Below are 27,443 nucleotides of genomic sequence, written 5' to 3' on the forward strand. Positions count from 1 at the left end.
AAGGACAAACTATATGCTTATCTAATTGCGTGTATTATAATACCTGTGTGCATCCATGTGTAATATAACATGTGTTTATTGTATATTGTATAATGTCCACACACGATTATTGAAACCGACAAACAGATATTTGAGAACACAACCAACACAAACGGTACAAAGTGGACCCAAAGTAAATTTATAAGCTCAGATTGGTTTACTTGCAAGTATTCAGCTGAGCTATAAAGTATATATATATATATAATTCCTATATTGCAAATTGAAGAGTTTAATATGATGTGAATATAACATTATAATATGCGTAAATGTAAATCTAGCAAAAACATGAGCATGCTTAGAAATAGAAATGATGCTATTTGATGTAAAACCAGGTGTTCCAACATATACAATTTAATGCGTTCCTCGATTTGAATTTGAATTCGAATAATATCTGATAAGTTAGTTCTCATTGATATTATCGATAGCTGTACTCGCGGCTAAAAAAAAGATGCATATATAGAGCAGAAATGTCTCAAATTGAAAACAAAAATAGTTCAATTCAATGACAGCCATTAATAAGTGTTGTGTAACGTTAAAATGATTCAAACAATTGTTGCCGCTTTCGTCAAGTCCGAACCAACACTTTTGCACTTCGTCAAAAATGCTTCGATGAAGACGAACGGCAAGGTGGAAAATGAAAAGCGTATAAATTATATTGATATTTTAACCCACCATTTAGCTGATAAGCCCCAGCTAAGTATGTTATCTATGAAATGGCAAAACAATTCATGAGCAAAACACAAAACAGTATAACAAATGACAACAAAGCAAATTCAAAAGAGAAGTAAACCAAGCGTTCAGCTCGTAATATTACTTATATACATATACATATATATGTATATTTATTTACGAAATGTACATGTGTATGTGCGACAATTGCTGCATACACAAACAAGTACACATCTATACACATACATACACACATACATGCATATATAAATGTATGCAATGCATCAAGTGCAAAAGTCCAACAGCATGCGTTAGTTATACATGCATGCATGCATACATACATGCATGCATTCATACATACATGCATGCATGCATACATACATGCATGCATGCATACATACATGCATGCATGCATACATACATACATATATATACATATGTGTCACATCACGGACAGGAAAAATTTAAATAAATGTATTTATTAGTCAAATGCTAAGAACAAAATAAATGTATATGAAAAGATAAGAGCAGAAAATAAGTGGAGCAATCCACAAGAAATCTATTTACAAAAAAAAAAATAAATAAAATAATTATAAACTGCATTCAAAATGTTGGCAAAGAGCGAGACGCAGCTTAATTTTTGCGAAACAGATGCATCTATATTTTCCAAAACAAACAACTTTTTAACGAAAAACTCTAAAGAGAATCAGATACAGAAAGTGAAAGTAGAAAGAAGTATAACTTAAGCGTGTATTCAAATTTCGCCAAGTGCTTCAAATTGCAGTCCACACAATATTTTTCGATCTATGTTAGCTGTTTCTTAAATGTCCTGCGCAAAATAGTGAGAGAGAGAGAGAGAGAGAGAGAGAGGGGAATAGAGAGAATGCAATAGGCAGAAAAAAGTTCATGGAAAAAACAAAAACCAAAATGTTCTATTTGATGTTATAAATGAAAAATAAGAAAAGAAAACTAATAAAAATCAACCAAAAAAAAAATATATATATATATATGTGAAAAAAAAAGAAACAACGATCTTTTGTATGCCACAATTTCAGCGGGGTGTTTGAACCACAAAGCAAATCAGAGCTCGAGTCTGGGGCAAGCAGCGAATCGTTTAATTGACTCATCGGTCCGTGACCGACTGATTGAGTACGGCGCTGCTTTAATGCCGATAAGCCCCACAGCGGATCACATGAGTGAGTGTCCGAAATGTGTGTGGGGAATGATGGGCAGATCTTCATGGATGACTATGCATCCAGCTGCAAATATATACTGGAGCAGGGGCGGCACTGATGCCGAGACCCTCTCATTGTTTACACATATTCAAAACTGCTAATGTAGCTAAAATATAACTCAGATCTAAAATTACATTTGGATGAGCATAAAGTAAACGTAAAAGAACAATTTGTGCGCAATTTGAGACGTTCATCTAAGGTAACTTAATGCCAACTTAATTGTTTAATTTATTATTATTTATTTACTAAGTCGTTGCTACTTGTTTACACATACGATATAACTGTATTGAAAACGTGTATTATCATTTAAAACGAATAGGCAAAATAGTAGGCAATTGGTTAACATTTGGAGCGCTCACAATTTGGGCAGACCCGCGGAAATGGCGCTTTCGATGCCGCAATGATCTTCGCCGCGCAATATGCGGAAGAAACCGTTATCACCCCAGTCGGTGTTCCACGAGTTGCCAATTAGCCAGTATGGCACCTTGTTGTCGCCCCAAACGCCCCAGCCGAGTATGCGTATGGCATGACCGCCCAATTGCCGGCCATGGACATGCTGATAGACGCCGGTCTTGTACAAAATCAAATCCTCGTATACTGTAAAGGCACCCTCCACTGGTCCATTGGTCATGATTTCGCGCTGAATATCAAGCGGATTACGATTGACCGAGTATGCCTTTGCACCAAAATGCTTGTCCTTGGCATAATCGACCGAGTAACCAGATTCGCACTTGTGCATGCAACGGGGTGTGCTGCCACTGTGACACGGTGGCCGTGTGCCGTTTACGTGATGCTCGCAGGGCTCAACTTCATAGGGCCTGCATCCCTGCAAAGATACAAAAAACCGATTAACAAATGTCGCTGACTGTGCATCTGGCGCTGTAGTCTACTGTGGCTTACCTCTTTAGAGCCATAAGAGCCGCCGCTAACAATACCCTTGTGGGTCCAGTAGCTCCACGCAGCGCCGGGAAAACCGCCGTTGCAGCCAAAGCCGCAGGTGTGGCAACAGGATACCAAGTCATCGGCCGAGAAATGGAAGTTAACCGTGGCATTCGAGTGTATGCAAACCTACAAAAAACAAAAAGCGAAAAACAAGTAAGCAAATTTTCAGCCTAAACAAAGAGCGAGCACACGCACACACACACGCACACACAGATACACAAATTGCAACGCAATTCTGTTGAATCGATAAGCAAACTTGCGATAAGCATCGGCCAGCTGCGTCATCTGCTTTGTTTGTGTGTGGTCCTCGCTACTTACACGATCGGACATGGCCTCAACAGCACCAAAGGCCCAGCACGAGCCGCAGGAGCCCTGATCACGGATCTCGCCAATCGTTGGACAGTCGGGCCAGGCAGTGCGCGCATCAAACTCTTCGGGCAGATCGCCGCCATCTGCCTCCATGAGATTGCCCAGCACTTGGCTCTTTTCGGGCAATGTAAACTTGTGCGCATCGGGATGTACGCCCATCAGGCCGCGTATATGGTGTTCCGATACGGATGCATCAAAATTGCGGCCAACCTGTTATTTAAAATGTCAATTATATTATATTATTATGTCACGTCAGCAGAAGGTTTAGTTGGCTTAATAAATAATAATATTGACACTTACCGTCCATGTCTTGGCCTTGCCTCGCACCAGCTCCATAAATTCTTCGCTAAGCATGTGCGGATCATCCTCTGTTGCGGCAGCTATGGCCACAAAGGCCAGCAGTAGAAAAAGTTTCATATTTCCAGCTGCCTAATTGTCAAAATGGCGCTGACAACGCAATTGAAAAATTGTCAGAGAAACAGTCAACTAATCGTTTGTATTGTAATCGTATGTATGTACATATGTCGTTGCGTATAGATGTTTTTGCTTGTAATTAGCTGCTCGTTGGCTTTACAATTGTTATTTACTTGACTGGCGATCCCCAGCCGCAATTTCAAACTGTTTTAGCATTTAGTTAGTTCATCACGATTTATATGCGTCGTACACTTTCAAGTGGCTGATAAGCGGCCATTGTAGTGATGGGCAAAGCGATGCGAATGCACTATCGATATATTTTGTGCTACTTGATACTATTCGATACTATCATTATAACTGCAATGAGCAAGGCCCACAAATTGCTAGACAAGTCTCGAAAGAATCTTTAAATTTGAGCCCCATAAAAAAAACGAGATCGAAATCTATACAACGCGTTTGCACCAACTATTTACGCTGGCAACTGTAATTTTCCGAAACGCTGTGCACCTACAGCAACAGTCTTTAGGTACTATAATCGAGTAAAATCGAAATATATTGAGGAAGAACAAGATCAATTGTGTTCTCTCACCAAATTCCAACAGTTGCAATCAACCGTTACCCAAATTGTCTTAATATTTAACTTTATTTACATATGTATCTTGCACTACTAGTATTATCACAAGGGCGTATTCTTTAGTTTAAACATACGGATTCCAATTGCTACCGTCCTCGGGCAACAAGTTGTTCGTTATGAGCAAAATCACATCTATGATCCACCAGACACCGACGCCGCCCATTGTCAAAAGTTTACCCACAGCGGTGCCGGTTTGTCCCAGGCAAAAGCGATCCATGCCCAAAAAGCCGAGCAACATGCTGTAGATCAACGTGGTCACAAAATAATGATCCGTGTAACGTACACACGGCACACCGTCCCGGAAGAATGTGCGTGCCCCGTAACAATCGATGTCCGTGTAGACCGTGCACTGGACTTTTGTGTGCTCGACATCCTCGTAGAAGGAGCCACCGAAATGAAGACAGCCATAGCCCTTTTCCTTTTTAGCCGTTTCGTTATTTCGATGATCGATGGGCTCCTTGCACTCCAAAAAGTCGCGCGGCAAGAACGAGCACATTACATTCGGTCCCAAAGGATTGAACGTTGAGCTGGACGCCGAAGCTCCTTGTGAACTGGAGCTGGAGCCAACTGGCGACTGTGCCTGCACGGGTACAACCGACTGCACAGCCGTTCCGGATACAACCGTTTGCGGTTGCTCCTTGTCACTGCGTGCCTGTATGGCATGAGTGACGGAATTTATGGTTAGAAACAAGATGACAACGCTTAAGAAAATTCCTTTTTGTTGCATTGTTGTTTTTACAAACTTGTACAATGCACCCACACTAGAGATGAGCGTCAGAAGTGTACCAGTATGCAAATAAGCAACGCGAGATTCGATAGTATCGATATTCCTTCAACACTGCTCATCGTACAAATGGCGTCTCTAAAATTTGATTGCTTGGATTTTATAAGCCGGTGTCTTTACCCGACCGCGATTTTCCCCAAGAGCGCGAAATAAACAAAAAAAAAAAGAAAGAAGAAGCATGTTGAAAATGGAGAACTACCAATAGAAACCTGTAGTACAAATTGTTTTCATAAAATATAAACGCCATCGGATTTGTCATGGACATATTTGAAAATATATGCCGCACTTGCGGCAACGACTGCCTGGACGCAATGAACATATTCGTGGACAGCGTTACGGTGCTGGAAAAGAGCGTTCCAATATCGGAACTATTATCCAGATGTATGCCCACGTCCGCAACGCTGCCAGCACTGAGCAAGAATGATGACTATCCCAAGCAGATATGCCGTGTTTGTATCAAAAAACTGATTATGATATACGAATTCAACAACAAATGGATAACGGCAAACAATGAGTTCAACGTGGCGCTAAAGTTTGAACAGCGCCGCAATCGCTCCCGGCTATCACAGCCAATGCCAACGACGGCACTGGACGACCGGATGCCAATTAAGTGTACCGTAAAGACTGTCGATGCAAACGTTCAATCCATTGCAGCAGACACGGCTGGCATTAAGGCGGAAAATATTGTGTTCAAGCATGAGCCACATGAAGGTATGTTTGCTTCACGTACACATAATACGAAACTGCAATTGAATATGTGCGCGCTATTTTCAGGTACGGAAATCGGGACACTGATCAATACAACTGATATGGACCACGATCTTGCCACAAAGAACAATGAGACAATTGCGCAGACAATCAATTACCAGTGCGCCTTGTGTGATGAGTGCTATCACACGCTTGCGGCCTACCAGAAACATCATAAAGTCAGTCACCGCAACTCTCAGTTCTTATACTATACGCCAGGACAATAGAGCTCACTTCTATACACTTGATTGTTTTGTTTTACTTAGCTATTTATATTGCGGCGCAAAAAAAAAAGATGGTTGAAAACAATCAGATCGCACAGTTTTCTTAGTCGTCCTCGTCCTTGCGCACCTTCTTGGCACGAGGATCATCGTCACGGAAGACCACATAGCCCGTTTTGTAGAGACGATTGTCGCCATCCTTGGCATAGTAGTTGGCCAGGCCAATGCCAGCCATGACGATGCCCGTTAGAGCCAATACCGAGCCGCCAACAATGTCGGGTATCTCGTTCCAGGCGCGCTTGAGCAGGGACGTTGAGCCTCGGGCGGCGCTTGCTGACATTGTGGGCGTCTGCAAGTACAAAAAGGGGCTGTATAGTTGTTCGAATAATTGTTGGTAATTTCGTTATACTTATTAAAAATACGCGTTTCAGTTACACAACAAGAACAGGCCCAGTTGCTTAGCGATGTGATATGACAGCTGCTGTATTTATCGTGCTATCGATAGTTGAAAACAGGCTGCCAGACTGAAAGCAAAATCAAATCAAAGTAGCACAGCAGTTCTCGTTAAGTTGGCAGCGCTGCACGAATTCGACATCAAACCTGTTAATCTGGCAAACTGTTTAGACTCTAATCAGTTGAAATATGGAAATGTACATGGATTTAGGTAATATTTGCTTTATTTGCCTTAGCACCACTAACGTACTTGTGGATCTGTGCGACGAGCGATTGCGACAGCCTGCAGGGGAACCCACCCTGGCGGACAGCTTACTTGCCTGGATAAACTGGGGCCGTATTGAAAATGACTCAAAGATTTGCTCCACTTGCATTTTGAAGGCACCTATAACGGATACATTTAAACGCATTTGTCACGACATTTTGCAAAGTAATCGTGAACTGCGAGCCCGTAATGCCGCCGCTGGTCAATAAACGCTAAGAGTCCGAAGCATTATGAACCATGTTCAAACATAAGCATTCAGTTCTTGGTGTACTCATGAGTCAATATTAATCGACCCTACTTTTAAATGGCGATAAACTAAAAACAAATGTTAAATTATGTTTAATCGTTAGTATTAAATGAGTTTTTTATCTTTCACAAGTATCCTTAACTAGAACAGACCTTGTTTCGCTGTTATTAACAGTATTAATAAGCAAATCATTTTTTTTAACGGTAAGAATGATCGTATAATTCGATTGATCTTTGGCGTTGCCAGACTGTTATTCCGTGCACGGTTAACAGTCCCACTCCTCACTTAACATAGTTATTAGCAAGACATTTTTGAGTAACAGGTGCGTAAATATCGCACACCTCTAATTCTGTTTATAAGCTTTTCAAAACATCCAAAATTTCTTGCAGCGGCAAAGCAATATGACGACTATACCGGGAAGAGCTCTACACTACGTTTTCAAGATTGGTGACCGTGCCAGGAATGCGTTCTTCTTTCGCAACATACTGGGAATGCAGGTAATATGAAGGACAGACTGGCGAGTTACGTCTTGGGGCTAACTTGCAAGCCCGGTTATAAGCGCAACGTCATATGTGTGTGTCTGTATTTACTGTACATATGTATATGGGGGCAATTACCCAGAATATCTAATTATCTGAGAAACATGACATGGCACTGTGTAAGTCAATACAATGCCAGCCAGAAGCGTATTAAACTAAAATAAGATAAGCACCGGCTGGCGTTTAAATGCTGATTGTTTTTTTTTTTGTTTATCCCATTCAATACTGGAATAGGTATTGCGGCATGAGGAGTTCAAGGAAGGCTGCGATGCGGAATGCAATGGGTAAGTTGTATTCAGAAATTGTGTACGGAAATCTATATTTGTACCCACTTTCCATGTGCGCAGGCCTTATGACAATCGCTGGAGCAAGACCATGGTTGGCTATGGCCCGGAGAATACGCATTTTGTCATCGAGCTGACCTACAACTATGGCGTCAAGAGCTACGAGATGGGTAACTGTTTCTAGCTAAACAAATTTCAAACTTCTCATACAAAATCTTGCAGGCAACGACTTTGGTGGCATTACGATTTATTCCAAGGATATATTAAAGCGTGCCGCTCAAAATTCCTATCCGGTTGCCAAGCAGGGCGATAGCAATGTGCTGACCTCGCCAGATGGCTATAATTTTTATATTGTTGAGTCATCGCCCACTGCCAGCTCGGATCCAGTGCAACAGGTTGAGCTGAATGTTACCAACTTGGCCGCAACGCGCAAATACTGGCACGAGCTGCTCAACATGAACCTGGTCAATGAGACGGATAATTCGATTTTGCTTGCTTATAATGCCAAGCAGACCTCTCTGCGCCTCACGCTTCTAAATAAGCCCCTGAACCGAGCCAAGGCCTATGGGCGCATTGCATTTGCGGTACCCGGCTCTGTGCAGAAACCATTATTCGATGCCGTAACAAAAGCGGGCGGCACCATACTGAAGCCACTGATTACACTGGATACGCCCGGCAAGGCAACGGTTACGGTTCTAATTTTGGCCGATCCTGATGGTCATGAGATATGCTTTGTTGACGAGGAGGGCTTCACAGAGCTTTCAGAGCTGGAGCCAAATGCTGGTGACCAATTGGACAAGTACATACGCAAGGATCCATTCCAGGAGAATAAGTAGACGCGAGCCGTTTATTATTATGAGAACTTGTTGAAAATCTTGCATTCAAATTAGAAAACATATTTTTTTGTTGTAATTTTTTACAAAGTTTCAATATATACAAATTTTTAGAAAGTGTATTAGATAATGATTTTGCTTAACCATAATAATGGTAATACGAAAGCGCATGGGCATTATCAGGTAGTCAAACTTTGCTGTGTTTTAACAGTTATTAGCCACTTACACTGAAATCGCAACTAGTAACGCAACAGTAACTGAACTCGAAAGAGGGGCGTTCCCTGCTGTGCGCAATACCAGGGCTATAAAAAGTAATCCGTAAGAGTGTGGCAGCCTTGCTGTTTATTTTTCGTTATTTTCTTTTTTGAAACGACAAACCAAAATCTGCTGGCTTTTCAAAGTGCAGCAGTTCAATTTTCTCAATGGCGACAAATGTCTTAAATTTGAATTTGAAACTTTGTAATCGTTGATGCAAGCTGCCAGCTCGTCAAATTTTGGCGTTGCCATAGTTTCGCACAGAAACATATTTTGCGAAACGTATATTCCTTCCAGCAATAACTCGATAATTGAGACAATTGAGTTTTCATAAAGACTTTTGAAAATTGAATTGGAACCGATTGGATGGAAAGCAAAAATGTTTGGTACAATCGTGCTCCCCAAATATTATGTACCTAGTTTCCTACGCTTGCCGTAGCATTCTGGAAATATTTGTCATTGACTTTTTATTTATTTATTTTTTTTTTTTAGATATTTCTGTGGTCTTTTAAATTATATTAAACTCGATTTTAGTTTCGTTGAAAGCTGTTTATTACATTTTTTTGTTATTTATTTTTTAGGTTTTTCAATTTTTGCTTTGAGCCCTTTGAGTGTTTTATTTTTAGATAATCCAATGAAGATCTCAATATCTGATCCGGTCGTGATGGCGCCTGTAGCCAGCTTGGTGCCACGTCTGCAACCATGGGAGGCGATGGGCTGGTCGGCTCAACAGCATCGCCGCATTTGGCGTAGTTGGGCCCAGACCTTCGCCCGGAACCGCAACAATATGGCCGCTATTCATTATTTTAAGAAGTGCATTGATGAGCATGACGACGGCCACTTTGTGACCCTTTGCATGCGAAGTAATTTCAATCGGCAGATAGCCCAGGCGGAGAAAGCATTGGACGATAGCAGAAAAGCAGCCAAAATAGCACCGTGGAGTGCGATTGTTAATCTTCAAATAGCCGATGCGTTATATGATCTAAATAAATTCGAAGAGAACAAAATGTCGCTGCATAACGATTCGCGTTTATATTCGGGCACCAAGAAATTGCCATTCAATTACCGTCTGTTAGTTGTCAACAGTAACTTTGAAGATAATTTGGGCGATAGCTTGAGACCGTTTTTTCTGAGGAACTTGGCGAGTATGCGCACCATATATGAGGAAATACTCAAGCCAGAAAAGCCAGCGGAAGCATCTACGCGCTGGAAGACGCTCAAGGATTTAAATGAATGCGACGTTAACAGTTTGATCGAAAAGAAAGAGATAAGGATATCCCCATTGGAGGCAGCCCGGCGCAAGCGCAAGACAAAAATCTATTATCAAAGTTATTTGAATGATTCCTGGATCGATATTGCCTTTCTGAAAACTCTGCGTCATAATCCCATAGTGCTGCTGGACAAATATTACAATTCTGCACACGAGCGCGAAAAATATTTAAATAATTCCTATGAGTGCATCAAAAAGTTCACAAAAATGTTGCATGCCCGTAGCCCCATGTATAATCAGAACTATCAACGGATGGCCAATCCAGATATGTTGGAACAAATGCATCAAGACAATAAGAACCGCATACAGTATCAAACACGGAGAAACATGCTATCGATTCTACGAACTATTCGAGCTTTACGTGAGCAGAAGGACATTACGGTGAGTAGTGGACTCCACAAAAAAAATACAGACCGACAAAAAATAAAAAAAATGGACAGAGTACCAAACAAAATTTGCCATCATATTAGTTTTACTTATGGCCGCGTCAAAAATAGAATGATATACCAGTAGCTTTTAAAAAATATTTTGCTAAGCAAATTAAAATTATAAAAATATATAATATTATTATCAATAATAGTAACTTTTATATATAAATGATTATATGCTTGAAAACGTTTTTTCCGACTTACCATACTCAACCGCGCAGCTTCAAGTGATATCCAGCTTCGATGGGCAGCCTTATTTATGCGCAGGCGTTTCCGCTTATAGCCCAAATTCATGATTTGCCCATATTTCTATATAAGCACATATCACACCATTTGCATCGGATGACAGCGCAGCTTCAACTAAAAGCAATCTCCAATGGGCAGCCTTATTTATACTGCCGGCTCTTCTTCTTTCGAAATGATCTGCGCTTCATATTTTTATACAAACACCCGCACACACACACAATTACACCATCTGCATCGGACGACAGCGCAGCTTCAACTGACGGCCAGCCGCAATGGGCAGCCTTATTTATACTGCCGGCTCTTCTTCTTTCGAAATGATCTGCGCTTCATATTTTTATACAATACATTCGCGCGCGCACACACACACACAATTATACCATCTACATCGGACGACATCGCAGCTTTAACTGACGGCCAGCCGCAACGGGCAGCCTTATTTATACTGCCGGCTCTTCTTCTTTCGAAATGATCTGCGCTTCATATTTTTATACAAACACCCGCACACACACACAATTACACCATCTACATCGGACGACATCGCAGCTTTAACTGACGGCCAGCCGCAACGGGCAGCCTTATTTATACTGCCGGCTCTTCTTCTTTCGAAATGATCTGCGCTTCATATTTTTATACAAACACACCCACACACACACACACAATTACACCGTCTGCATCGGACGGCAGCGCAGCTTCAACTGACGGCCAGCCGCAATGGGCAGCCTTATTTATACTGCCGGCTCTTCTTCTTACAAAATGATCTGCGCTTCATATTTTTATAAAAGCACATCCGCACACACACACACAATTACACCGTCTGCATCGGACGGCAGCGCAGCTTTAACTGATGGCCAGCCGCAATGGGCAGCCTTATTTATACTGCCGGCTCTTCTTCTTACAAAATGATCTGCGCTTCATATTTTTATAAAAGCACACTTGCACACACACACACAATTATGCCACCTGCATCGGACGACAGTGCAGCTTCAACTGACGGCCAGCCGCAACGGGCAGCCTTATTTATACTGCCGGCTCTTCTTACAAAATGATCTGCGCTTCATATTTTTATAAAAGCACGTCCGCACACACACACACACACAATTACACCATCTGCATCGGACAACAGCGCAGCTTCAACTGACGGCCAGCCGCAACGGGCGGCCTTATTTATACTGCCGGCTCTTCTTCTTTCGAAATGATCTGCGCTTCATATTTTTATAGAAACACCCGCACACACACACAATTACAACATCTGCATCGGACGACAGCGCAGCTTCAACTAAAAGCAAGCTCCAATGGGCAGCCTTATTTATACTGCCGGCTCTTCTTCTTACAAAATGATCTGCGCTTCATATTTTTATACAAGCACACCCGCACACACACACACAATTACACCGTCGGCATTGGACGGCAGCGCAGCTTTAACTGACGGCCAGCCGCAATGGGCAGCCTTATTTATACTGCCGGCTCTTCTTCTTACAAAATGATCTGCGCTTCATATTTTTATACAAACACACCCGCGCACACACACACACAATTATTCCATCTGCATCGGACGACAGCGCAGCTTTAACTGACGGCCAGCCGCAACGGGCGGCCTTATTTATACTGCCGGCTCTTCTTCTTTCGAAATGATCTGCGCTTCATATTTTTATACAAACACACCCACGCACATACACACACAATTATACCATCTGCATCGGACGACAGTGCAGCTTCAACTAAAAGCAAGCTCCAATGGGCAGCCTTATTTATACTGCCGGCTCTTCTTCTTTCGAAATGATCTGCGCTTCATATTTTTATACAAACACACCCACGCACACACACACACAATTACACCATCTGCATCGGACGACAGCGCAGCTTCAACTGACGGCCAGCCGCAATGGGCAGCCTTATTTATACTGCCGGCTCTTCTTCTTACAAAATGATCTGCGCTTTATATTTTTATACAAACACACCCGCACACACACACACAATTACACCGTCTGCATCGGACGGCAGCGCAGCTTTAACTAAAAGCAAGCTCCAATGGGCAGCCTTATTTATACTGCCGGCTCTTCTTCTTACAAAATGATCTGCGCTTCATATTGTTATACAAGCACACCCGCACACACACACACAATTACACCGTCGGCATTGGACGGCAGCGCAGCTTTAACTGACGGCCAGCCGCAATGGGCAGCCTTATTTATACTGCCGGCTCTTCTTCTTACAAAATGATCTGCGCTTCATATTTTTATAAAAGCACACTTGCACACACACACACAATTATGCCACCTGCATCGGACGACAGTGCAGCTTCAACTGACGGCCAGCCGCAACGGGCAGCCTTATTTATACTGCCGGCTCTTCTTACAAAATGATCTGCGCTTCATATTTTTATAAAAGCACGTCCGCACACACACACACACACAATTACACCATCTGCATCGGACAACAGCGCAGCTTCAACTGACGGCCAGCCGCAACGGGCGGCCTTATTTATACTGCCGGCTCTTCTTCTTTCTAAATGATCTGCGCTTCATATTTTTATAGAAACACCCGCACACACACACAATTACAACATCTGCATCGGACGACAGCGCAGCTTCAACTAAAAGCAAGCTCCAATGGGCAGCCTTATTTATACTGCCGGCTCTTCTTCTTACAAAATGATCTGCGCTTCATATTGTTATACAAGCACACCCGCACACACACACACAATTACACCGTCGGCATTGGACGGCAGCGCAGCTTTAACTGACGGCCAGCCGCAATGGGCAGCCTTATTTATACTGCCGGCTCTTCTTCTTACAAAATGATCTGCGCTTCATATTTTTATACAAACACACCCGCGCACACACACACACAATTATTCCATCTGCATCGGACGACAGCGCAGCTTTAACTGACGGCCAGCCGCAACGGGCGGCCTTATTTATACTGCCGGCTCTTCTTCTTTCGAAATGATCTGCGCTTCATATTTTTATACAAACACACCCACGCACATACACACACAATTATACCATCTGCATCGGACGACAGTGCAGCTTCAACTAAAAGCAAGCTCCAATGGGCAGCCTTATTTATACTGCCGGCTCTTCTTCTTTCGAAATGATCTGCGCTTCATATTTTTATACAAACACACCCACGCACACACACACACAATTACACCATCTGCATCGGACGACAGCGCAGCTTCAACTGACGGCCAGCCGCAATGGGCAGCCTTATTTATACTGCCGGCTCTTCTTCTTACAAAATGATCTGCGCTTTATATTTTTATACAAGCACACCCGCACACACACACACAATTACACCGTCTGCATCGGACGGCAGCGCAGCTTTAACTGACGGCCAGCCGCAATGGGCAGCCTTATTTATACTGCCGGCTCTTCTTCTTACAAAATGATCTGCGCTTTATATTTTTATACAAGCACACCCGCACACACACACACAATTACACCGTCTGCATCGGACGGCAGCGCAGCTTTAACTGACGGCCAGCCGCAACGGGCAGCCTTATTTATACTGCCGGCTCTTCTTCTTTCGAAATGATCTGCGCTTCATATTTTTATACAAACACACCCACACACACACACACAATTACACCGTCTGCATCGGACGGCAGCGCAGCTTCAACTGACGGCCAGCCGCAATGGGCAGCCTTATTTATACTGCCGGCTCTTCTTCTTACAAAATGATCTGCGCTTCATATTTTTATAAAAGCACATCCGCACACACACACACAATTACACCGTCTGCATCGGACGGCAGCGCAGCTTTAACTGATGGCCAGCCGCAATGGGCAGCCTTATTTATACTGCCGGCTCTTCTTCTTACAAAATGATCTGCGCTTCATATTTTTATAAAAGCACACTTGCACACACACACACAATTATGCCACCTGCATCGGACGACAGTGCAGCTTCAACTGACGGCCAGCCGCAACGGGCAGCCTTATTTATACTGCCGGCTCTTCTTACAAAATGATCTGCGCTTCATATTTTTATAAAAGCACGTCCGCACACACACACACACACAATTACACCATCTGCATCGGACAACAGCGCAGCTTCAACTGACGGCCAGCCGCAACGGGCGGCCTTATTTATACTGCCGGCTCTTCTTCTTTCGAAATGATCTGCGCTTCATATTTTTATAGAAACACCCGCACACACACACAATTACAACATCTGCATCGGACGACAGCGCAGCTTCAACTAAAAGCAAGCTCCAATGGGCAGCCTTATTTATACTGCCGGCTCTTCTTCTTACAAAATGATCTGCGCTTCATATTGTTATACAAGCACACCCGCACACACACACACAATTACACCGTCGGCATTGGACGGCAGCGCAGCTTTAACTGACGGCCAGCCGCAATGGGCAGCCTTATTTATACTGCCGGCTCTTCTTCTTACAAAATGATCTGCGCTTCATATTTTTATACAAACACACCCGCGCACACACACACACAATTATTCCATCTGCATCGGACGACAGCGCAGCTTTAACTGACGGCCAGCCGCAACGGGCGGCCTTATTTATACTGCCGGCTCTTCTTCTTTCGAAATGATCTGCGCTTCATATTTTTATACAAACACACCCACGCACATACACACACAATTATACCATCTGCATCGGACGACAGTGCAGCTTCAACTAAAAGCAAGCTCCAATGGGCAGCCTTATTTATACTGCCGGCTCTTCTTCTTTCGAAATGATCTGCGCTTCATATTTTTATACAAACACACCCACGCACACACACACACAATTACACCATCTGCATCGGACGACAGCGCAGCTTCAACTGACGGCCAGCCGCAATGGGCAGCCTTATTTATACTGCCGGCTCTTCTTCTTACAAAATGATCTGCGCTTTATATTTTTATACAAGCACACCCGCACACACACACACAATTACACCGTCTGCATCGGACGGCAGCGCAGCTTTAACTGACGGCCAGACGAAATGGGCAGCCTTATTTATACTACTGGCTCTTGTTCCGCAATGATCTGTTGTTTAAATTTGTATCCAAACACATATATAATATTATTTATTTTTTCCACAGCGCCTGCGCAAATTTGTATCGAAAGTAATGGGCGAGTTTGTTGTGCTGAAGACTAGAAGGATAATGCCTTGGAAAATTGAGTTCATGAACGAGGTCTACAATCATTTGGCATTGAGCTTATGTGAAATGTATAGTATACCGGATTATAAGGTGTCGCCCTACGATAATGATTCTATGTGCCGCCTGCTTGGTGTTAATCCATTGAAGCCAACTGAGCCGCAGGTCGTGGTGTTTGGCGACCGTTCCACCTACGTCTATGAAGACAGCGGCGCTGCATTTGAACAGGCCCAGGAGTACAAGTAGGTTTTCATATCCCTCTCTATTTAAATTGAGTTAATGCCAATGTTTGTGTACTTTTAGGCGAGCCAAAGCTGCGCTGGACAAGCGCTTGTATTTCGCTAAGCTGCCCATAGAGCGCAGCTATCTGCTGTACGAGATAGCCGACTGTCTATTGTCTCAGAATCATCTGGTGCATTGTTTATTGTTTGCCAAAAGTTCCATTGATGAGGCCGTTAGAGCCAATAGTAAAATCTGGCAGTTTCTGGCCACCATGCTGCAGGCCAAGGCGCATGCCATACTTTGCAAATACGAGCGCCAGGCGGAAGTGCTCAATAATGCTTATAAGCTGGCCAAGGAACTTAAGTCACCCAGTCTATGTACATTCATTGAACTGTGCCGCATGCTTAACAGAGACTACATGACGCTGCGCAAAGTCTCCATATTGGTGTCTACCAAACGGCTGCGCTGTAGGATATCAAATCGATCCAGTTGTATGCTGCCGAACCAGATATCAGCTGATGCTGATTCGCACAAAATATTGGCCTAGTGAAGCGAATGCTCTACAATTATGTTGCTGGACTTTCCCGCAGTTCTTTGTACATCACTCGCTTCTCCAGGTCAAATTCCGTGCATGTCCTTGTCAGCGAAAAAATTGTTTTTTTATATTTAAATTTATAAAATAACAAAAAACACTAAATTTTTATGCAAAACTAACTGAAAATCATACTACGTAGTTATTAAATCAAAAAAAAAAAGAAGAAATTAATAAATGCAAAAAACTCTTATATTTGTAAAAAAAAACAGATTTTTCAATGACTAGTTTTAATTACGTAATGGACTTATAAATATCATGTTCAACATTTAACTATATGCGAAATATATTCTTGGTTTTTTAATCAATGATTGTCAAAATAAATATGTGTTATAACAAACGATCATCGATCAATGTATTTCCTAGGGACATGAAAATCGCACAGAAGGGCAATTCTCATTTCAGAATAAAAATCGCATAGAAGAGCAATCCTCATTTCAGAAAGCAAATGATAAATTAAATCGAAAGAGAGACGGTTCGGGTAATTCGAAAGTGGAAATACCAATTGCCAATACGCAAAGGCTCTTCAAAGGTTCAGTTTTTTCGACTTTGATTTTTTCGAGCGTGGCATTACAGTACAACTGCCTTTGCGAAGTTCGATACTAACATACCGATACCGAATTGTTTAACAAATAGACGATAACAAACTAATTTTTCTTTTCATTTAGATTGAAATTTCTACCTATATCATTTATTTTCGAGACTTTACAATAACCCATTTATGCTTATTTTATTTCAATGGGGCATATAAATGTAATTTAATAACCCAGCACAAAATACGAATTGATGAATACATGTAGGAAATCCGTTCATTTGTAATATCATTTCCTCATTGTTTATAGTGTCAATTTGCTGTTGCATTGAGCACGTAACTTGTTTGTATTTTCAATTACAAAATAAAAAAAAAAACAATTTAGTTCATTTTTTGGAATCTTTTGCCATATAGGTTTTTATGATATATTTATTAATATGCCAAATGCAATGCACTTGACTCCATTCAATTTTTGAGTAACATAACACAGCCCCTTGCCCCAATTGTTTGCCTGTACCACGCCTTGTGGCAGTGAAACGGGGACTTGTTTTTCATCGATGAATTGTCGCATGTTTGCGCTGGCAGAAACGACCCAAAAAAATGGGCAAAACGACAATCGACTGACGAACGAACGAACGCTTCATTTGTCGCATGCAACGCGGCCGCAAATATGCAAAAGAGCAAAATGCGTCAATAAATGCAGAATGTGCTACACTTGCAACACACAAGCGGCACGAATGAAAAATGTGCTGAAAAAGTTTTATTGTGTCAATGCTGGCCGAGAGACAGGCACATACACACAAACACACGCAAAACAGCAGACAGAGCGAGAGGGAGAATGAGTGCGGTAGAAGGAGATAGAGCAAAGGCTATAGAACGTGAGCGAAAGAGAGCGCTGTGCTGGCAAGTCCTAATGGGCCAAATACACACATATACATTTGCTAGCCGTGTTTTACTCTCAATACGAGCACTTGTACTCATGCTGTCCGTGTGGTGTGTTAGTGTATGTGTACTTGCAGCTCATTATGCCAGGCTGCCATTAAAAATGAAAAGAGACGGTCAAAAAAAAAAAAAAAAAGGCACAGCACACTGAGCGAAATTGTCAGTCACCCAGCCCAGTGGCAGTTAGAAGTTGCTAAGGGCTATTTCAGAGCCGATGCTAGGCTTCAGTCCAGTCCAGTCCTAGCCCAGTGAATGTGGCTTCGTGCTTTGCACTTCAATCTGTTGCCAAAATGGCTGGCAAACAACAACAAGCCATGCCACCTGCCAGTTATGTGCAAAAAGCGCCCGCCTTATTGGCCAAAATTGGGGTCAACACAAGAAGGTCGCATCGACTCGCAAGTCGATTCAACTCAACGTTGGTAATGCTAACTGTGACGCTGACGCTGACGGCGTCGGTGACGGTGACGGCCACGATAACAGCACAAATAATTGGCCACGGCAACCAAGAACCAAATTGCATTGAACGTTAAGTTTCCATTTGTGTGCAGCGCGTCACACCCCTAGGCAACAGCCAGGCCCATCGAGCCAAAGGAACTTCCAAATGATAGCACATATACAATACATATACATAAACATACTAATAAATGTATATATATGTAAACATGTACATACAAAGTAAATAAATAATTTGCCTACCCAAGGTAGGCTCTAAAGCTGGTTGTCACTATATACATATTTTATATAGCACTGAGTTTTCAGTTGTTCAATTTGTGCTTTGTGCATTGCTTTGAATTTTGAGTAGAGCTTTAATATCAGCTTTAAGCTCTTAGCTGAACTTTAAGTAGTTAAAGTATCAGTTGGGACATAGCTTCCGGTGAGCTTTATTTAGAGCTTTAAGCGTTTAGTTCATCATTGAGTACATGTTTACTTCGCACATAGCTTTAACTTGAGCTTCAATTAGAACTTTAATTCGAGCCTTGAGCTCTTAAGCTGTGCCTTAAGTTGTTCACGTTGCAGTTGGCTTTTAGGCAGAGTTTTCATCAGAGCATTTAGTCGTTCAGATGAGCTTTAAGCTTTTCAATTTATACGTTGAGTCTGTCTTTGAATTTGAGCTATTTGAATATTAAAGCTTTCTCGTAATAACATAAAAGCGAACATCACATCGTGTGATAAGTGAAAAAAGTTAGAGGCAAAAGTTAAAGCAGAGCTGGAAAATCAGCTTGGCGTTGATCGTTAATGAGTCAGTTATTCAGCCAGGACAAGCTGTTAACTTTTGTTTTAGACAGAATAGCTTCAGTTAATTTCTGAAAGAGAGCTACCCAACTGTTATATTTGGCTTTGGTCCTGCATCGATTAGCAGGCATTTGCTTTTTGCCTTTTGCTTTCTTCTTATTTGTTTTTGTTTTTTTGGCACGATTTCCAGTGTATATGTGTGTTTTTTGGTGGGCGGCATGGGGAGGGGGGGGGGGTCAACAGCTAATTTACGACTAGCTGCCTGATTCCTGGGAAGACTCTCTAAAGATTGCAGCAATTGTTGACCCTCTCGTGGCTCGCACAGCGCAGTTAAATGAAAGCGGGCCACAAAAAGCATTAACAAAATAACGAACTCAAACAACAGCCCCTTTGCCTGACAATGGAATACCCATTAAATAGATTCACTTATATTGTAATAATAAATTGAGAAGTGCTAAAGATGTAAGAATTTATAGACTAAACACATTTAAAATTAAATAAACAAATGCTATTCTAAGCTGTTTCTTGTTGCTTGAATCCTTGCAATTCGCCACGAGTTAAGGCTTCGAGCGAGTGACAAGGTGTTTGTCATTTACAGTTGTGTCTCCGAAAACATCCATTTGGTAACTCCTATATAGGGTATACGAATATATTGCAAGTAAACCATCAGAATAAATGCGAAAAATGTCCAAAAGTAAAGTAAAGCCCATGCATATGGACCCGGTAGGTATGATGGCTGGTGGGCGGCAAATAGGCGTGGCTGGCATTTAGTGTCCCCAATAGGCACATGCAATGCATTAGACCCCAGTTGGTGTGCCAACGCCCTCAATACAATCAATGGACCCCACTGAGGTGCCATTAGCCAAAACAAATAATAATAGCAGCTGGCTTGAGCGATGTGGATGCAGCAAAACAAATAAAATTAAATTATTATGTAGAATGCAAATAAAACTCTAGTACTTAGCATGCAAATCGAATAACAATTTGAGAGCGAACGGACAGAGACAGAGTAAGAGAAACAGACAGAGAGAGAGAGAGGGAGAGAGAGAGAGAGAGATTTAGACATAGGCCAAGATTGGGGCAGTCATAAAACGTCATGAGTAATCGCAGACGCATAGCTGAAAATAACAAAAACAAACATGTGCAAAAATCGGGAGTATCGACGTTGGAATACCCTTGCTCACAAATTGCCCACATTAAAGCCAAGCGTATTTCTACAAATTGAAAAACTCTTGAATATTAAGTATACGTAATAATTATATTTGTCTTGACCGGGCCACCTCTCAGCTTCATCTGACACCCAGCTTCTATGGGTATTATTTAAAGAAGAATAACTCCAAACGACTCTCTAACTGGACTCCAAATCGAAATCTTCTGCGTTCAGTAGTCAATATTTAAAATAAAATAAATTGCATTCTAAATGACTTTACACATTCGAACAAACAAACTTTTGGGAAAATCACAGCCGCAACTTTAGAAAATTAATGGAAAACACTTAAGTGAAACTTTTTAATTTACCACCAGATCGGCTTTAAGTCCATTTAAAACGAACTTTGTGCAAATTCAATTGAGACGTGTTTCACACTTTTCACAAAATCCATCCCAAAAGTTGTCTGGGCGAAAGTGGAAGTTAAGTCCGATTAGGTTCAAACTTAATTTCCTAGTTCTTCAATATAAAATAAAAAAGCTTGCAACGGACAGACTGAGAGCTTATGTTATAGTAAAAAAAATATCTCTAACGATAATCAATGAGGAGTTGTATTGCCAATATCTGCAGCAAAGTCATACAAATGACAAGATAGTATAGATAGATAGATAGATGGCATACCCTTTGCAAGGGTATCTAAAACGAGACGAAGAACAACAAGCCAAATAAACACATAAATAAATCAAACGTGTACCACGACAAATCTCGGTTGGCCAGCACATTAAAATATGGCCAATAACAACCAAATATCCATGATACGATGATGATGGCGATGATGACGATGTTTGCTGACCATGGGTAAATGCTTGGTAATAAGAGCCGCAGAAAAAAAAAATAAAAATAAATAAAAAATATATTCCAGTCGTGTGTCACCGACTGCGCAATGCTCTGTTCCCAGTGCACAATAACCAATTAAATCAGTCAACTAGAGACAAGAGCTTCACAATTGAATCGCCTCGAAACAAATGCGCGACAAACGGCCAGTCGGACAAAGGAACGGAAGCCAAGACGGACATTGCACAAAACCAATATGCTCTTGTTCAGCTCTGTGAGCCGGGCATGAAAGTGGCAGCAACAAAAATTCAAAACCGAATTCGACTTGCACATTTTTGTAATCAACATAAAATCCAATCATCCGTCATGGGCAGCAGCCAACAGACGTTCGGCAGCGTTTGGGGGCTTGCGAATGGGCTGGGGCAATGGCATTCTGGGCGGCCAAAGGGCTTTTTATACCCTGTACCCATAGCGAATTAGAAACAGCTAATACGCCTTTGAGCGAAGATATGCAACAGGACGAAGGTAAGTAGTATATGTGATCCATTAAACGACGAACTGAGTTGATCTAGCTGATCTATGATTAAATATCTAAAATATTTGAATAGCATATCATATATCGAAAATTATAAGAGTTTGGGATACTTAACACAATGTGCAAGTATATTTTTAGCATACGAGTATTTGGAATATTTCACTTTTCTGATACATCAACCTTTTGGCACAAGATTGGACCAGAAATTATGGTAATAAAATTAATTTTGTTTATTTTTATATGTTATTGTTATTATTATTATTTCCAAACTAACTACCCAAGGAACGGGAATCTGTTAATGTTCATCAAGGCAACTAAGCACTGGGTACAGGGTATCTCTTATTTGCGCACTTGGCAATTGGGTTGTTTTTTTTTTTTATTTTTGGCCACAGTGCGGTCGCGTGTTGGGCCTGGGGCAAGAATGTAAGTAAGTAAGTTCTTTCGTTGCCTTTAAAAATGCCAAAAACGAAAATTTTGATTTATGAGTTGGAGTAGCAAAACCAAAATATGCGCTGCTCATTTATAACGCGCTTAAATCTAATACGCTCAGTTCTCATGCGAGAAGTCGGACGCAATGGCAGGGAGTTGGGTTACACACAGTCTAGATGTCTCGCTGTCGTTGTCGTTGTCGCTGTCCTGGTCCTGGTCCTGGTCCTGATTCTGGTTTTGGTCTGCGTTCCCTTCCTTGTCGTTATACTCTACCCAGGCCTGGCCGTGCGCGTTGTCCTCGTCCCTGCTCTCTGGACTGGTTTGTCTTCTTGGTGCTGTCGTGTCCGTATCCGCCAACCGCCAAACGTGCGTAAAGCGACGCGTGTCCGCTTTATGATTAATATGCGCTACAACACAAAATACACGATAAATAAGCTGAAATAGCTGGAGCTGGAGCTGGAGCTGGCGTAACTGACGCACTGTTGCCGGAATGCCAGATGAAAGATGAAGACAAGGCACAGACGCTGTCTCGCTTGATGCCCAGCCGCGCGCTCATAAGTAGGCAATGATTTTTTTATGTCCACATACCTTTGCTTGGCAGTGCCTTTAATTCTGCTTGAGTACGTGGCGGTTGGTGTTGGCAAATGGTAAAAGGCAGCGTCACCCATGACAGCTATATATATAGACATATATATACCTAAATATATATGTATATGTATATGATATAGCAATATGAATTGTAAGAGCCAGCTCTTGATATCGAGCTTAATTTCAATATGTGAGCTGCCAAATTCGATTAATTTGATTGCACTTGCAAGAGAGATAGAGCCGAATTTAGTCAGAACCAGGAATGTATATATATACTTGATGGCATTGGAGATGCTTCCATCTGATAGCGTTGGCATAAAACTATTATACCTCTTATCATTCTCTATGGGTTGAGGGTATAAATAAATTATCGTGATTGGCGGGTTTGGTATAAATTTTTCAAATCTCGCGAGTTTTCATTCTAAATTTTACACTGCAAGCTAATTAAATTTATAGTTTCGGATGCGCTAAAAAGTTGTGCATGTTCGCTGTCAGTTTAAATCAGCCAGCTTGAAAGACATTTGCGAAATTTCTCCGCAACAGTTGCAACAGCACTCAAGTATTTATAAATTAATCAATTTTGCCATTTTATTTATTTAAGCTAGGGTCTGCTGCGAATTGAAACAAGTCGAAATGCTGCAGTCAACGAGCAGTTTTTTCCTTGATTTGAACTTGGATCTGGAATATTTGGCTTATCATAAATTTAATATTTGAATATGTTGTGTAACCCACTAAACCGGTTCAAGGCGCGCTAACCGGTTCGTTATAGTACAGGCTGGCTGCCAATTCGAATCAATTGGTTCAGCGTATGGGTTAAGGCTTGAAACAACTTAAGCGTCGACCATAATTCCCAGTTGACCTCTCCTATGTGCCATCGTGCATTCAGCTTGCACTCTCTCTTCCTTTCTCCCACTCTCCACCTCTCCCCCTCTCTCACTCAAACATTCTGTTTCTGTCTTTATTTTTTTTTTTTGTACTGCTTTTGTGCCATTGTGACAATGGTGACCCAGCTTCAGCTTCAGGTCCAGGGCACACAAGGAATGATAACGGCAAACAAACAAATTAGCACAACTGCCGCAACGGCATTTGTGGCACTCAGTGTTTGCGCCAAGATGTAGCTGTGTTGGTGTGTGTGTGTGTGTGTGACCAAAACTAACACCAATTGCTCACCTCTTAGCTGGATACCAACTGTGTCTATGACGTAGTCGTAGCTAAAGTCAGCTTTTGCTGCTGCTTCTGGGCTTCAGGTCCTGTGTGCACATGTGTGCGTGTGTGTGTGTCTGTGCGACTTGGAGGCGCTTTCAGCTCCAAGCATAATTTTATCGCCTGCATGTCATATTCTATTGTAGCATTCGCTGTCATTGTAATGAAAAGCAGTGCCGCACATTTGTTAAAGGCCAAACGAGCGCACAAATGAAGGTGCGAACTGACCCAGGGCCCCAATGGCCTGGGCTTCACTTCTTTTGTTATAAATATTACTGCGTGCTGTCGCTCTCTTTCTCTCTCTCTCTCTCTCTCTCTCGCTCTCTCTCTCTTTTACTCTCTGTTTGCTTTGTTAGTGCTTTTGCTGCTTTTGTATTGTGCTGTGCTGTGTTGTGCGATGTGCTGTGCTGCGGTCAGCTTGTTCTATTGCTATCCCTATCTCTTTTTATGTCTCGTTCGCTCTCTCTCTCTCTCTCTCTCTCTCTCTCGTTCTCTTTCTCTCATTCTCTTTGCATTCATGTGCAATTCATGTGCTTGTTTTTGCACCTACTGTTCTATATATTTCAGCCAACAAATATATATTACCACCAAATACACACACACACACACCAGAGCAACGCTTTCACTTGCCTGGCACGTAAAACACACACACACACACACACACACAAACCCACGCATACACACATATATTATAGTTGGAATTCGCTTCAGTGGCCCCACTGTGCGCACCGTGTGGCAGCAAAAGTGCAAATGTCATTCGATGCCTGCCGCATTTAAAGTATTACGGAATTAACATTTCGTTGTGCCGCTTTTTGCATATGGGCGACGAACTCTGTCACTGCCGCTGGGCCCGCCACCTCCCCTCCTCCCATCCTACAGCTACCCACCGCTAAATCCTTGTGTGTGTGTGTGTGTGTGTGCAAAAATTGCGCTTCCTTTTGTGCCGTCGCTTCACATTTTTCATTAGTTTAGTGGGTTTGTGGCACATGACAGTCACCGTCAGGCAGTGCACCGGCCTCACACACACACACACACACACACACACACACACACACACACACACACACGCGCACAACTTCCCACACGCTGTCTTGTGCTTTTGGTCGCAGTCTTTTCAGTCCTCAGATGTTGTGTCCTCAGCAGCATGTCCTCTCGCTTTTAGACTCAGCTACCCAGCTGTTACCGGCGTTACCAATTTCCAAAATTTTCCAAATTAATGCATAACAATAATTTTAATCATGCAGAATCTTGAAGTGTGTCAGAAAAATTATTGAAAAACTTAATTTTTCAATAGTTTGAGTTTTGTAGAGCGTGCGAAACATTTATGTGTATCTCATTTTTTTCTTTATGGCGTTGCAAAAACTTTTTCTGCAAGAGTATACTTTGAGTAAGCATTAAGATTGCCATGCAAAAAGTAGGTGGGGTAATTTTTTCTTAAATTTTTAATACTTTGCGAAATCTTCAACTAGAAGGAAAAGCGAAAGCTAGAACTTTCAGTCAAAAACGCTAAAATGGTTAAAAATTTATTGCATAAAATACATTCGGAAATCTAGCTGAGATTCAATTGATAAACATTTTCATATGCATGTATATACACTTCCTTAGGGGCTTTTCAGAACTATGGACAGATATATTTAGCCCATCGCCTGATAGAAAAATTAGTGTTTATTGTAGTTTAACGATTCAGTTTTCGTTTTAAATGTATTATTTCTAATCGTTTTTCTTTGACTCCTAAAGAACATTTAATAGTCTACATTGCTTTGTAGTGTATATTCTACGTACATGTTTTTTTGTCTGCATATTATGCTTTACCACACACTCAAACACACACACACGCGCACACACACACACAGATACCGTACGGCATTGTTGGAGCTGTCGTAGTAGTTGCTTAGTTGTTCTGGTAGTTGTATTATTTTACTCTTTGACTTCCAGTTTCTTCTTCTTGCTGCATATTTCGTAAATGATTTAAATTTTGTGGGCTCAGTCTTGTGGTTAAATAGCAGAGGGAGGGTTGGGCGCCTGGCTGTGGGATGAACAATTACAGCGTCAGATGTAGAGACAGATTAGATTCTATAGCTCTGCAGTATCAGCTGGCTTCATTTAAAGTCATCTTCAACATTGACAGCTCGCAAAACTTTTGCACAGATTTTTACGTCAATCTTGGTTTATCAAGATTTTATGATAGATTCTAGGTTAAATTGAATATGTATACTGATAGGTTCATTATTATTTTATTTAAGTGTGAAGATCTTAATTAAAAGACAGAGAAATAAAGAGAACGGGAGAGAGAGAGAGAGGAAAGAGGGGGAGAGAGAGAGAGACAGAGGTAGAGAGAGTGAGAGAGAAAGATAAAGCATAAAGTTTTCCATATACCTAACCCAACTAGTTGATATAACATATACTTATAATCTAGGTACTAACATCTATCAGGCCTATTTGAATACATGAGAATCGCATAGAGGGGCGAGTTTTAAAAATAATTTTATTTAAATTTGCAGCACAGAGTAGTGAAAACTTGGTTTGCCTTTGTTTACATAAATACATATATACATACATACAATTATTGTTCAGGCATCAATTTTGCCCTTTGACACTGAGCACAAAGGCAAGAAGTGAACATATCTTATATATCAAAAAGCTAGGCCTATAAATATTAATTATTGGCGAAAACCAATTTAATTACTTTACTTTACTTTAAGTTTTGTGTAATTCAATTAAATGCAACTTGTTAAGTCTTGTGTAGGTGTTGTGAAAGCTGGTTTTGTCCGAATATATTTTGGGCAAACTTTGGGCAATGACAAATCAGGACGTGGCCAAAACTTAAGTACAATGTCTGTCAAAAGTTTTCGTCTGTCTGGCTACACACCAGCCATTCAATCGGTCAACTTTACATAAACAATTGCTTAACCAAACACTCAGCTCGCACACCAACTTAAGAAATGTGGCTGGACAGCTGCCAGTAGCAAAAACACACACACACACACACACACATACACACATATACACATGTGTGTGCGTGTAGACGGCGAATCTTTTGGCCAATACTTAATGCCAAGACAGGCGGGCGACAGGCAAGCGGGTTTTTATTTGTTGTCTTTCTTATTGATTCATAAATATTTCAAAGCGTTTCTAACACATAAAGCTGAAGGGGCAGAACAAGCAGAGAAAAAAAAAGAAAAACAAAATAAATAAACCGAA

General features: G+C 41.6%; 6 protein-coding genes across 6 annotated transcripts; 3 read left to right on the forward strand and 3 right to left on the reverse strand.

Annotated features, from left to right (window-relative positions):
• Positions 1–2,138: 2,138 nt before the first annotated feature.
• CtsB (Cathepsin B) lies at positions 2,139–3,945 on the reverse strand. The gene is made up of 4 exons (XM_002055203.4): positions 3,555–3,945; positions 3,204–3,464; positions 2,844–3,011; positions 2,139–2,769 (listed from the first exon to the last, which is right to left on the reverse strand). Exons 1-4 carry the CDS (start codon positions 3,669–3,671, stop codon positions 2,299–2,301), a joined length of 1,017 nt encoding a protein of 338 aa, XP_002055239.1. The 5' UTR covers positions 3,672–3,945; the 3' UTR covers positions 2,139–2,298.
• Positions 3,946–4,292: 347 nt separating this feature from the next.
• amrt (TM2 domain-containing protein 2 amaretto) lies at positions 4,293–5,083 on the reverse strand. The gene has a single exon (XM_002055202.3). It carries the CDS (start codon positions 5,027–5,029, stop codon positions 4,367–4,369), a length of 663 nt encoding a protein of 220 aa, XP_002055238.1. The 5' UTR covers positions 5,030–5,083; the 3' UTR covers positions 4,293–4,366.
• Positions 5,084–5,182: 99 nt separating this feature from the next.
• Positions 5,183–6,081, forward strand: Dlip1 (Dorsal interacting protein 1). Its single transcript, XM_002055201.4, has 2 exons — positions 5,183–5,797; positions 5,861–6,081. Exons 1-2 carry the CDS (start codon positions 5,344–5,346, stop codon positions 6,058–6,060), a joined length of 654 nt encoding a protein of 217 aa, XP_002055237.1. The 5' UTR covers positions 5,183–5,343; the 3' UTR covers positions 6,061–6,081.
• Positions 6,082–6,586, reverse strand: NdufA3 (NADH:ubiquinone oxidoreductase subunit A3). The gene is made up of 2 exons (XM_002055200.4): positions 6,464–6,586; positions 6,082–6,403 (listed from the first exon to the last, which is right to left on the reverse strand). Exon 2 carries the CDS (start codon positions 6,392–6,394, stop codon positions 6,161–6,163), a length of 234 nt encoding a protein of 77 aa, XP_002055236.2. The 5' UTR covers positions 6,395–6,403; positions 6,464–6,586; the 3' UTR covers positions 6,082–6,160.
• Positions 6,587–7,358: 772 nt separating this feature from the next.
• LOC6632020 (glyoxalase domain-containing protein 4) lies at positions 7,359–8,797 on the forward strand. The gene is made up of 4 exons (XM_002055199.4): positions 7,359–7,516; positions 7,793–7,842; positions 7,906–8,012; positions 8,065–8,797. The coding sequence occupies exons 1-4, from the start codon at positions 7,421–7,423 to the stop codon at positions 8,676–8,678; spliced, it is 867 nt and encodes a 288-aa protein (XP_002055235.1). The 5' UTR covers positions 7,359–7,420; the 3' UTR covers positions 8,679–8,797.
• Positions 8,798–9,447: 650 nt separating this feature from the next.
• Positions 9,448–16,971, forward strand: r-cup (ryder cup). Its single transcript, XM_002055196.4, has 3 exons — positions 9,448–10,581; positions 15,929–16,227; positions 16,289–16,971. Exons 1-3 carry the CDS (start codon positions 9,565–9,567, stop codon positions 16,752–16,754), a joined length of 1,782 nt encoding a protein of 593 aa, XP_002055232.3. The 5' UTR covers positions 9,448–9,564; the 3' UTR covers positions 16,755–16,971.
• Positions 16,972–27,443: the final 10,472 nt, after the last annotated feature.

Source organism: Drosophila virilis, chromosome X (genome assembly GCF_030788295.1).
Source record: "Drosophila virilis strain 15010-1051.87 chromosome X, Dvir_AGI_RSII-ME, whole genome shotgun sequence".
NCBI classification, from domain to species: domain Eukaryota; kingdom Metazoa; phylum Arthropoda; class Insecta; order Diptera; family Drosophilidae; genus Drosophila; species Drosophila virilis.

Excerpts from the sequence above, each read along its gene's own strand:
- CtsB (XM_002055203.4), bottom strand. The coding sequence starts at position 3,671 with ATGAAACTTTTTCTACTGCTGGCCTTTGTGGCCATAGCTGCCGCAACA. Across the intron at positions 3,012-3,203 it reads TTGAGGCCATGTCCGATCGT|GTTTGCATACACTCGAATGC; the intron begins GTAAGTAGCGAG and ends TGTTTTTTGTAG. Across the intron at positions 2,770-2,843 it reads GCTCTTATGGCTCTAAAGAG|GGATGCAGGCCCTATGAAGT; the intron begins GTAAGCCACAGT and ends GTATCTTTGCAG.
- amrt (XM_002055202.3), bottom strand. The coding sequence starts at position 5,029 with ATGCAACAAAAAGGAATTTTCTTAAGCGTTGTCATCTTGTTTCTAACC.
- Dlip1 (XM_002055201.4), top strand. The coding sequence starts at position 5,344 with ATGGACATATTTGAAAATATATGCCGCACTTGCGGCAACGACTGCCTG. Across the intron at positions 5,798-5,860 it reads CAAGCATGAGCCACATGAAG|GTACGGAAATCGGGACACTG; the intron begins GTATGTTTGCTT and ends CGCTATTTTCAG.
- NdufA3 (XM_002055200.4), bottom strand. The coding sequence starts at position 6,394 with ATGTCAGCAAGCGCCGCCCGAGGCTCAACGTCCCTGCTCAAGCGCGCC.
- LOC6632020 (XM_002055199.4), top strand. The coding sequence starts at position 7,421 with ATGACGACTATACCGGGAAGAGCTCTACACTACGTTTTCAAGATTGGT. Across the intron at positions 7,517-7,792 it reads GCAACATACTGGGAATGCAG|GTATTGCGGCATGAGGAGTT; the intron begins GTAATATGAAGG and ends ATACTGGAATAG. Across the intron at positions 8,013-8,064 it reads CGTCAAGAGCTACGAGATGG|GCAACGACTTTGGTGGCATT; the intron begins GTAACTGTTTCT and ends AAAATCTTGCAG.
- r-cup (XM_002055196.4), top strand. The coding sequence starts at position 9,565 with ATGAAGATCTCAATATCTGATCCGGTCGTGATGGCGCCTGTAGCCAGC. Across the intron at positions 10,582-15,928 it reads GTGAGCAGAAGGACATTACG|CGCCTGCGCAAATTTGTATC; the intron begins GTGAGTAGTGGA and ends TTTTTTCCACAG. Across the intron at positions 16,228-16,288 it reads GAACAGGCCCAGGAGTACAA|GCGAGCCAAAGCTGCGCTGG; the intron begins GTAGGTTTTCAT and ends GTGTACTTTTAG.